The sequence below is a fragment of the Mus caroli genome, chromosome 11 (genome assembly GCF_900094665.2).
Source record: "Mus caroli chromosome 11, CAROLI_EIJ_v1.1, whole genome shotgun sequence".
Taxonomy (NCBI): Eukaryota; Metazoa; Chordata; class Mammalia; order Rodentia; family Muridae; genus Mus; species Mus caroli.
Genome location: NC_034580.1, coordinates 102,572,387 through 102,584,311, shown reverse-complemented (window position 1 = coordinate 102,584,311; position 11,925 = coordinate 102,572,387). Strand labels below are relative to the sequence as shown.

Below are 11,925 nucleotides of genomic sequence, written 5' to 3'. Positions count from 1 at the left end.
TATAGCCCTGGCTGTCCTGGAACTCACTCTGTAGACCAGGCTGGCCTCAAACTCAGAGATCCGCCTGCCTCTGCCTCCCAAGTGCTGGGATTAAAGGCACCACTGCCCGGCTTGAGATGTCACTCTGGTGTAGACCTCAGAGGAGAGAGGCTGCCCAGTGAGTCTCAGGACCCTTGGGTCTGTGAGAAAGTCACTCAGAGGCAGGTGTGGTCGCTCACTCTGAACATCTCAGCACTCTGTGGGGAGGAAGGAGCAGATGCAGATGGACATATTGGAGTCCATCTTGGTCTACATAGTGAGTTCCAAGCCCAGTTGGGGGCTCCGTATCAAAACCTTGTCTCAAAACAAGCAATCAAAACAAACAAGTGATTTGAATAATAGCACTGATTAGCACAAACACTCTTTGGAAAACCATGTGTTCCTGAAGAATAGTATAATACCTTATATATAAGAATATTCTAAGGAGGGGGCTGGTGAAATGGCTCAGCAGTTAAGAGCACTGACTGCTCTTCCAAAGGTCCTGAGTTCAAATCCCAGCAACCACATGGTGGCTCACAACCATCCGTAACAAAAATCTGATGCCCTCTTGTGGAGTGTCTGAAGACAGCTACAGTGTACACACATATAATAAATAAATATATAAATAAATCTCTAAAAAAAAAAAAAAAAAAAAAGAATATCCTAAGGAAAACAACATGCTAAGATGTTTGTTTGTTTGTTTGTTTGTTTATTTGCTTTATAGTGCTTGGGATTGAGCCAAAGCCTTCACACCTTCTGGGCAAGGGCATTACCACCAAGCAAGCCTCACACTTCATTTTGCGTGTGTGCACTGGTGTGATAATCCAGAGACACTGTTATTTCTTTAAATCATATTCTCATCAACTTACTTCCCTAACCAGACAATGTTAGCTGGCCATCAGCTTTCATATTTAATTTTAGTGACTGGTCCCTTCTAGAATGCAGAAGCTCCATTTTTAATTAGTTCTTACATCAAACCATTCTGAATTCCAAATAACTCTCAAACGAAAGTGCCCCTCTGTAGCCGTACTTTCTATCCAGGCAGTGGAGGAAGGGCCCACTGCGTGCAGGAAAAGCTCACACCACAGAGACAAAGGAGGAGACCCAGGACCAGAGGCAAAGTTACTTGTCACCTGAAGAAATCAGACTTTGCTTTCTTAGCAGTACTGGAGGTTTTAGAAGTTATAGAGGGTGCTGGGGAGATGGTGAAGTGTTTGCTGTTGCTGTGTGGATGTGAGGCCTTGGGTTTGATTCCCCAGCACCTATATAGAAGTCACATGTGACAGCAAGCACCTGTAACCCCAGTACTAGGGGAGGTAGATGGAAATGACCACGCCCTGTGGGCTCCATCATGAGCTAGTCCTGCTGAATCAGCAAGCTCCAGGTTCACAGAGACGCTGCCTGAAAAAATAAGGCAGAGGGAGAGTGATAGAGCTTCCTCTATCATGTGATGTCACACGAGCACACGCACACTTGTGCACACACACATATGCATGGGTGAGAGCACACACACATACATGGGTGAGAACGAACACACACACACACACACACACACACACACACACACACGGTTACAGGAAACTGATATCTATTGTCACTCACCCTGTTAATTTTTCAACCAGGTTATGATGATGTTTCTGGAAACGATGCAGTAAAACCCATAAATCAAAATAAAGGTAATTATTTAAATATTATAGTAGAAACTTTTACATTCAAAAAAAAAAAAAAAAAAAAAACACGGGCAGCTGTGTGCTGTGGTGACACATACCTTTAATCCCAGCACTCCGAGGAGAGAGCCAGGTGGGTCTCTGGAATCAAAGCCAGCCTGGTGTACATAGAGAGTTCTAGAGCTACATAGAAATTAGTAAGGCTCTGTCTGTAAAAATAAACAAATCAATAAATAACCACAGAGAAAAGGAAACGGAAACTCTGAGCTGTCTGGATAGAGGCTCTGTCTATATGAGCCTAATGGTAAAGTGTAGGTGGCCGGATTTTTTTTCTCCAAAGATGTTAGCCAGTGTTCTGAATGGTGATGCCTCCTAACCTAAGTAGAAGCAAGCTGTCATACCTAAAAACAAACAAACAAACAAACAAAAAACACAAAAAAAAACAAAAAAAACCAAAAAAACCTTTCCGGCTTTCCAAGTGCTGTAGGAGGGTGTTTCTCTTGGGTGGCTGAGGTGGAGTTTTAAAGAAATTTTTTAAAGACAACTAACAATAGACAGTTTACTTCTGCCTAAGGCTTGGAGGTGTTGGCTTAAATTGCCTCGTCAAGATATTTTCTATTCTGTGCAGCTCTCTTGAGAACTGAAACTCCCAACCTGCTCTGTGAAGTCTCTTTGGCTACACCATCTGTTTTAGCTGCCAGCAAAACAAAACAACAACAACAACAAAAACCCTCTAATTCTGTGAGGTCTTAAAACAGCGCAAACGTAGTCACATCTGTAGTCACAGCACTCAGGAGGCGGAGGCAGGAAGACCAGGTAGTCAAGGCTAGCCTTGACTGAGTAGCAAGTCCGGGCTGCCCTGGAATACATGTGGCCCTGTCTGAAGAAACAGCAATAAGGGCTGGAGAGATAGCTCACTGTTAAGCACTGGCTGCTCTGTCAGAGAATCCAGCTTCAGTTCCCGTACAGTGAATGACTCACAATCACCTGTAATGTAAGTCTCTGAGGATCTGACACCCTCTCCTGGTCTCCTGGGGTACCAGACACAATGAACAGCAGCAGCAATAGCCAGAGTTGAAAGCAAAAAATAATTTCCTGGGTGCCTCCCCAGAACCTGGAGATTTTGTTACCCAGAATGCCTCATTTTCTTTAAACACTTAGAGGCTGGTAAGCTTGGTCCTACAGCATTCAAATCCATTTCCACGGCCTTGAGACTGGACAGGCCTTGACTGCTGGAGCCCATCCTGGGCTGCTGTCCACACCTAATAACCTGTTGAAAATCCTCCCACACTCTACAAGTCAGAGAGGCTATGTACAGTGTCTGCTGCCCGAACCAATGTAGGGCTGACCGGAATAAAGGTTTCTAGTGTGGTTTGATGCCTCCAGAGGAGGTGCTATCTAAACTCACAGCGCTGTGATTCTTTTAACAGACCCCCAGAACATGGATGTAGAATACACAGAAGTGGAAGTGCCCTCCCTTGAGCCTCACCAAGGTAAGCAGCCCTCGCCAAGTGAGCCGAGCCCACATTAGGCTCTGGGCTTAGATGTAGATACCACATGAGATGCTGTGTACAGTCAGAATTGTCTCTTGGAATGGAGATGGTCTTCTATAGACCTACTAGATGTGCCTAAGTCTGGAGCTATAAAACTGTGATTGTACCCTGTGTACTTACTGCGGGCCAGGCAGGGACTAAGAGCTGAGCACTCTTCTCTGGAAGAGTCTATGGGAGCCACTTCCCTATCCCCCACCAAGTGTTCAGGCCTTCTTTCAGAGGCCAGCCCCTGCCCAGATGCACTGTGCTCCTAGAACAGTTGTCTGTGTGGACCAAACGTGTGTCAATCAAATGCATGCATAAAATGGAGAACATGGGGCTGGAGAGATGGCTCCATGGCTAAGAGCACAGACTGTTTGTTCTCCCAGAGAAACTGAGTTTGGTTCCCAGCATCTATATCGGGTGGCTCACGACCACCTGTAACTCCAGCTCCAGGGGAATCCAGCGTCCTCTTCTGGTATCTGCAGGCATTGCACTCACATTTGCACAGAGCCCCTACCACTGCTACCACACACAACCGATGGTGATGATGGTGGTGGTGGTGGTGGTGGTGATGAGGGTGTGGACGATGTATATGTTACTTACTTTGTTGCTGTGACCAAATGCCTGGCAAGACCAATTTGAGGGAGGAGAGGTTTGTTTGCTTTGCTATTGGAAGCAATACAGCTCTTCACAGCACAGAAAGTATGATAACTCAGACAGGTTTTAGATACTGTGTCCAGGGAAAGCAATGAATGCTGGGTCTCAGCTACATCTGTCCTCTTTATGCAACTTGGAACCACAGCCCATGACATGTGTCAACCACATTTAGGGTGGCTCTTTTCACCTCCATTAGCCCAATTTAGACCACATACACACATGCACGTGCACACATGTGCGCTTCCTCAGCAATTCTAAATCCAGTCAAATTGGAGATTACCCATCACGGAGGACTTTCCTCCTTAGGGGGACGTTTGGGGAAAGAGTAGAGTCCTCCTTTCAGTGTGACATGAGATCTGTGCCTTAGCTTTTTTTGTTAGGTGTGTGTGATTCACTCAAGGGCAAGCTGCCTATAAGTCCCTATCTGATTCAGTGCTGGGAGACAGACACATAGTAGGTGGGTTACAGCAGATCTCAGCCGTTTTGAACACCAGAAACAAAACCCATCTCCCAACCCTTCTCCATCTTGGCCCACCCTTGGGCTCCTGTGTGCTTCAAAAGAAGTAGCCATCCCAAGCCTTCTGGCCCTTGTAGGGAAGCTCCTTAGGACTGCTGCCATCTGTCTGCCTTTGCGTTGTGCTGGGTTCTCAGCCAAGCAACCCTGGGCAGTTTTCCAGGCTGGGCCTGCCAATCATTAGCTGGAGCCACATGGTGATGGTGTCCTGAAGCCACCTCTTGCTCGATGATTTAGGACGACTTCTGGAGTTTCTCTTCCATCTCTTACCGAGCGTGGTTCCAAGTGCCCTGTCAGCAGTTATATATGTGAAACTTTCCAATCAGGAGACATGTCCTGTGCAACACCACTGGCACATCCCTGTGACCTCCGGTCAGAGGTGTGGACTGGAGACTTTAATGTGCTTTGCTGTATGGGCATGGGTGGTGTCCTGACTGGACCTGAGGGGTGGGGCACGTGGAAGGCCTGATGCTCTTGTCTTTTTTTATTTTGGAGTGAAGCGTTTGACTCATTTTGGTAGCTGATAGTGACAGTGACATAAAGATGCCAGCCACTGTGTGAGACACAAAGGCAAGGGTGTTCCCTCCCTGGTGTGCATGTAGTCTAAGTGGGAGCTGGGAAAACTAAAGAATAGATGGTATCAGGTGATTGTAAGTGCTGTAGATGGGTAGAGTGGGCTGTAGTAAGGGGATGCTTTCTCTGACCTTCGCTGAGCCATGCAAGAGGGCCTCTTTGAGAGCCATTGATTAAGTAGGGGCTGAAGGTTGTAAGCACGGTAGCTGCAAGGTAGGCAGTTGATAAAGGGTGGGGCTGGTTAGAAAGACCCAGGGAATGGAAAGGGTAGTTTTGGCAGGTCACAGCTAGCTAGCTCATTTAGTTTGGTCTGAAAGGGTTGCTGGGTGTGTGGTGCATACCCACACTCAATCCCAAAGCATAGCTGTATGACACAGTAGGACCAAGAGTTCAAGGCCATCCTGAGATACATGAGACCCTATCTCAAAAGCATCAGAAAGGAGGCTCATGTGTCTGCAGAGACAGAAAGGATAGAGTTAGGAGGACAGGGTGATGATGCTGGAGCACATGGGGCCCCGGAGGATTTCAGTCCTATTCTAAACGGATAAGGGAACATAAGAGAACATTTCCGGAGGCTTCAGGCTGGGCAATGGCTGGTTCTGAGCTCCTTCTTTTAAAAAAAAAAAAATTCTTAGGGACTCGGGAGGAGTTCAGTGGATAGATAAGGAGGGCCTTATCTTGTCAGTGTAAGGACTGGAGTTTGGGTCTCAAGAACCCATGTAAACACTGAGTGAGTGTGATGGCCCTCCTGTAATTCCAGTATTCCTCAAAAAACAGACAGGGGCTTCCCAGGGCAAGCTGACTAGCTAGACCAGCCATGTCCGCATCCAGCCTCCATGAATATGGTGAAGAACTGTTGTTTGTATTGATACTAGATTTTTTTTTCATACACTATATTCTGTTTTGTTTTGTTTTGGAGACAGGGTTTCTCTGTGTAGCCCTGGCTGTCCTGGAACTCACTCTGTAGATGGCCTCGAACTCAGAAATCCACCTGCCTCTGCCTCCCGAGTGCTGGGATTAAAGGCATGTGCCACCACCACCCAGCCATACACTATATCCAACTCCTCCCAGATGCTCCCTACCCAACCAAATCCACCTCTCTCTCTCTGTCTCTCTCTCTCTCTTTCTCTCTCTCTCTCTCATTAGAAAAAAAAAAACAGGCATCCGTAAAAAATGAGGTAAAACACAATACAATAATGAACAAACCAGAATAGAGGAAATCAAAGGAAAGCCAAGAAATACACACACACAGACACACACAACCACACACACATACACACAATCACACACACATGCATACATGCACACACAGAAGTCCCATAGAGTCACAAATCTGGGGAACTATTGAGAAAGATTCCTAGTCTTTCTCAGACCTCCATACATGTGCATACACAGTCCTCCCAAGACATGCAACCACTGTATACATACCATACATATATACATACATGCATGCATACATACATACATACATACATACATACATACATACAAACAAAAGCAAACTCAAGACCAGCAAGGAAGTGGCCTGAAGAAGAACAAGACAGATATGCTATCACTGTGCAAGAGACAGTGGGTGCCAACAATGGATGGTGTCTAGGTGCACATCTGAGATCTGTCACAGCCAGGATTGGGGAGCCAGAGTCCCTACATTTCTTGCTGGAGTAACTGCATGGACGGCTGTGGTGTTTGAGGATAAGATCCAGTTTGGCTGGGTTAAATCTAAGATGCCATTGAGACACCCAAGAGTAGGAAGCTCAGGGGTCTGGAGCTCAGAGGCAAGCCAGGACAGATGAAACTGTAGAGTGATCAGTATCAACTGTCACTGGTCCAGCCTGGGCTTCGACTGCATCCTGGGCTTGCCAAGCCAGGTAACATCTTTCTTCTTCCTAGAGGTAAGGGAAGGTGCTAGCTTAAGGGTAGAATGACAAGATCAGAGCCGGCTACACCATCCTTTCTGTTCTGGACTGCTGCATTCTACCGTGGTGGGTGAACACGGACAGCTCAAGGCACAGGGGACCAAATCCCTGCTCTCTTGTCTATACAGAACATCCTCAAGTTGCCTGTCACCCTGGGCTCTGACACCAGGCTGAATCCATCCTCCCACAGTGGTCCAGGCCCAGGTCTGGGCAGGCAGAAGCCTGAGGGTTGTGCATGATACTTGTATGGGAGTGCACGCGTGTGTGCTGGGAGTTCTGAAAGCTGAAGAAGGAAGCATCATTGGCCCTGGGAAAGGCTCCATTTCCCTTTTGTTGGGGGAGTGTCCTTGTATCTGGTGTTCTTTTGCTTTCTTGAGGGTGTGGAAGGATTGAATAGAGGAAGTGTGGCAGTTCCTAGAATAGGGTGGGACCGTGGCAATTGCCTCTGGCTTCCCTCGCTAGATTCTGCAGCTGTCCCTGGCAGCCAAGCTATCAGTCACATTTCCCAGTTTGCACTAGTTGCCCTGTCAGGGCTCTGGGGAAGATTCTAGAACAAAGGTCATTTGGGTGGGCAAGAGGAACTTAGAGGATACAAGCTGTGTTTCCTCCTTGTTGAAGAAGGACAGTGAGGAACTCAGGTCTGGACCACTGGTGCTGGCCCCTTGTTCTCCCCCAAGCAAGGGCATTGATTGCTAGGTGAAGAAAGAAGGGCTTTGTGGGTTCAAGGTCAATGATGACTAAATATGAACTAGTGCTTGCCAGCCTGATCTGCTGTTCTCAAGGTCTCTCATCCTACACAATTGGAGAAGGCTATGGGGACCGGGTCCAGATCTAACCCTGGCTGGCAGCTCACCAAGTGGTCACTGCGGATGGAGGAGGACGGGAAGGAACTCATTAAATCCCGATTTGCTGTCTGTTTGCTCTGAGGCTAATTGCTGGGAAAACCCCATGACGTTGGAGCTGTCTCTTTCTCTGTTAGCACAGAGAAAAACAGAAACCAAAATAGAGACCCATCAGGAAACGCCTCTGACAAGCAGAGACAAACAGCTCCTGGCCTGGGCTAGTCTTTAGCAGGCAGCTGCTGCCAAGGAGCCATGAGAGGGGGAAGGGCAGTGAGCAGCTGCACCCTGCTCCGCCCCCCCGCCCCCACCCCCTCTTACTGAGCTGGGCAAAACCAGGGGCAAGCATAGACCATGCAGCTCAGTCTAGAAGTGGAAAGCACCCCTTCCTGACTTGAGGTAGGCACAGACTGAAGCCACTGAGGTCCAGAGAATATCAAACTGTTGCCAAGGAGACCAGAGAGGTACCTGGAACAGTGGAGTTCACAAGATGTCCAGGCTAACCCCACCCATGTTTGGCTGCCCAGCCCACCCAGCCCTCACCTCACCCTTATCCCAATTCATCCCCCTTCTATCCTAGCTCCTTGTTAGGCTAGGGCAGAGGAAGGTCTAGACTTGCTTCTTATGGACAACATCTTATAGCAGTTATCACACAGTTATTTTTAGCTCTGTGTGTGTGTGTGTGTGTGTGTGTGTGTGTGTGTGTGTGTTGTGTGTTAGGATACGCATGTCTCTGAGCACACTCTGAACTCACGGGCTCTAATTTATGTCAGGTGTCACGCTCTGTCTCCCACTACCATATTCTTTTGGGACAGTCTCCTGCTGATCCTGGATCTAGGCTGGCAGCCAGCAAGCCCTAGCAGTCAGCCCTCTTACCTCTGCCCCTAACAGTTGCTGGGGTTATGGGTGCCTACAGCTATGCCCCAGATTGTCTGGGATTTGGGTTCAGAATTCCAGCTCAGGTTCTTACGTTTGTGCAGCAAGTGCTCTTACCCACTGAGCCATCTCCCAGCCCTGTGGTATTTGTTTGTTGTTTGTTTGTTTGTTTGTTTGCACTGGGGCTTGAACTCAGAGCCTTGTACATGCTGAGCTGGTGCTGTATCACTGAACCACATCTTCAGCTCATTAACATTTTTGGCACATCTGTCTTTCCTTGAAGCCTAGAGCACCTGAAAGCTAGAACCGGATCCACATTCTCTTCTTTAGTGGTTGAGGCCACATAGGAGATGTGTACAGTCGTTGAATGGATCTCTTGGTGTGTAGAAGGCCCCACAGCAGGTTTGGAGATGCCTGGAGTTTCAGTCTCTGCTTGCATGGGATCCTGTTCTCTTAGGCAGATGTCTTTACACTGGGGAACTGGGATCTCAGCTACTTTATTGACCTCCAACTCCTGCCTTGGGAAGTGACTTTAATTCCTTCTGCAATGCCTTCATCATTCTGGGTGCCCCAAGTTCTGCTGTGAGGATGTGAACCACTCCTGGCCTTTCTCTGTCATACAGGATTTATACAGCCACCCACATCCAGTGTCTAATGAGGAACCTAGACTTTAGTCCCACAGCCTACCTACCAGTCCTGTGGCGTGCTCCTTATTACATAGACAGGAAATCTCAGGAAGGGGCTATCTGTGCCTTGACCTTCTGAAGTTCAAGGTCGGCGATATTTCAGGGCATGGGCTGGTGCTTTTTCTTCATTACCTTGCAGACAATGCTAGGGATAGCCAAGACTGACTGGAAGACTACGCAAAGCCTGAATGGTGGGGTGGGGTGGAGCCTAAGCTGGGCCTTTGCTCTATAAGACCTTGGGAATACACCAGGGCAGACAACTGTGGGAACAAAGAAAGCAAGCATGCTTTGGGTAAATGTCACCAAACTGCTCTGGGGTCACAAGAGCCCATGTAACTGCTCAGGGCACAGAAGATGCAAATATTGGGGTATATATGCATGTGGCTTTGGGGTGATGCTGTAAGAGAAGGACTGTGTCAGCAACGGAAGGGCTCAGAGTCCAGAGAAAGGAAAAGGTCACTGTAGGAGTGGCCTCATAGCAAAGTGAGAAAGTATCTTTGGTGTAGTTAGAATCCATGTGGGGCCCAGGCATCTGCAATAAGGACAGTATGTGACAGGACATCTCAGGCTCTCTGAGGGAGATGGCAGAGGAGGGGGCTAGCCCAAACCCATCCAGCTGTGCAAGGAGACTTCCTGGTCTTCCCTGCAAGCATCAGAAACCTAGGATGTGTTCCAGTTTTGTCCTGCTTCCTCGGTGTCTCTGGGTATATGTATATATATATATACATGAGTGCATTCTCTGTGTGAGTGAGTCTGGATACTGTGTACAAGTATGTATAGTGTGTGCATACTCTGTGAGTGTACAGAACACCTGTATATTCACATCCTTGAACATATTTCAATATGAAATAAACAGGTAGCCTTGTCTTCTATTTTGAAGGTCTAAGTCAGAGAATTATGACACTGGCTATAGGTTCAAGACCATGCAGGTGGTCTTGAACCTAGGTTCAAGACCGTGTACCTAGGTGTAATGGTGCAGGTTTATAATCCCAGTACTTGGGAGGTGAAGGCTGGAGGATCAGGAGTTCAAAACCAGCCTAGGCTACCCAGCAAATTGAAGGCCAGCCTGGGCTACATGAAACTGTCTCAAGCAACAATAACAATACAAACAAAAAAAACCCAACACAGAACAAACTCATGCCAGGCCAGGCCCCAGGGTGCTTCACTTAGATTCTGTAGTGAGCCTAGATGTTGACACCAGAGGCAGGAAGCTCAGCAAGCTCTATCTGCAAGTGGCTGTTGTCCCAGCCGATCTGTATGGCTGCTGCTCATGCCAGACTCCAACCCAGACCTCAGGATCCAATTCTAATTCTTGGGATCCACCCTCCTCAACCCCCGGTGGCTGTGAGGCTGTACATAGCAGAGCCCTGATGGGCAGGTCCTGGCAGGGCAGCTGACACAGGGTCTCTGTGGCAGGGAAAGGGGGGTGGGTGACTGTGCTAGGGACTTTGGGTCTGTGCAGAGTCTTCCTGCAGCCGGGCTCTTCACACAGTGGTCTATTGACCTACTTTTGGTGTCTAGGAGCCTCTGGTTAGGTCTGAACTTCTGAAGCTGGGGAATGAAGATATACTCGGTGTGGGGCTTCTCGACTGGGCAGCGTTGGGTGTTGGGAAGGTACAGCAGTGGGCTAGCCTGGGGCTCCAAGGCAGCTACTGACCTGTGCCTGGTTCCCTTTCCAGCTCTGGGAACGAGAGCCACAGAGACGGTGTACAGTGAGATCCGGAAGGTCGACCCTAGTGAGTGAGGGGCCCCTGATTCCCAGAGTGGGAGGGCCTGTGCTAGAATCACTAATGGGGCCTTGAGAGTGGGCAGAGGGGTGGGGGAAAGCCAAAGAGAGCATCAACTCTTTATCACCATCCCCCAAAACCCGCTTTTGGTTTTTTGAGACAGGGTTTCTCTGTGTAGCCTTGGCTGTCCCAGAACTCACTCTGTGGACCAGTCTGGCCTCAAACTCAGAGATCCACCTGGTTCTGCCTCCCAAGTGCTGGGATTAAAGGTGTGGGACACCACTTCCCAGCAGAGCATCAACTCTTATATTAGGGTCTGACTCTGTCCCTCCTACTACCCTAAGAATACAGAGGCACAGACAGTCTAAGGCACTTGGCCCAAGATCACAGAAGCACATCTCTGAGCACCCAGAGCTAGACTCCACATTCCCATCACTGAGCTGTAGTCTTTGGTTAGAGGGAAGGAGCTGGCAGGACAATTTTTCCTCTTACAGGCCTGGGTTCCTGCCTGAGGCCTTGCAAATGAGATAGTCCAGCAAGGAATAAGCAGACTGGGTTGATTAACTTGTAGAAGAAATCTCAGAGAGGAGTGACTCAGAAAGAAGGTTGGGGGAGGGGAGGTATGTAACTGCTTAACAATAAACATGTACAGAAAGGACAGGATGCTGAGCCTGGTGGTACAGGCCTGTAATCCAAGCACAGGGCGGGGAGAACTAGAAAAGCAAGCTTTGGCCATTGCCTGTATATAAAGTTCAAGAACAACCTGGCTATGTACATGAGAACTGTATTTAAAAGATGGTGAGGGGGCCAGGTGTGGTGGCGCATGCCTTTAATCCCAGCACTCGGGAGGCAGAGGCAGGCGAATTTCTGAGTTCGAGGCCAGCCTGGTCTACAGAGTGAGTTCCAGGACAGCCAGG

At 48.4% G+C, this 11,925-nt stretch overlaps 1 protein-coding gene across 1 annotated transcript in view; it reads left to right on the top strand.

Moving 5' to 3' along the window:
* Nucleotides 1-11,925, top strand: part of Pecam1 (platelet and endothelial cell adhesion molecule 1) — a 60,025-nt gene that overhangs the window by 32,743 nt on the left and 15,357 nt on the right. The window contains exons 11-13 of the mRNA XM_029483560.1: nucleotides 1,630-1,694; nucleotides 3,116-3,178; nucleotides 10,961-11,017. Coding sequence (XP_029339420.1) covers nucleotides 1,630-1,694; nucleotides 3,116-3,178; nucleotides 10,961-11,017 — 185 coding nt within the window. The remainder of the gene's footprint in view (nucleotides 1-1,629; nucleotides 1,695-3,115; nucleotides 3,179-10,960; nucleotides 11,018-11,925) is intronic.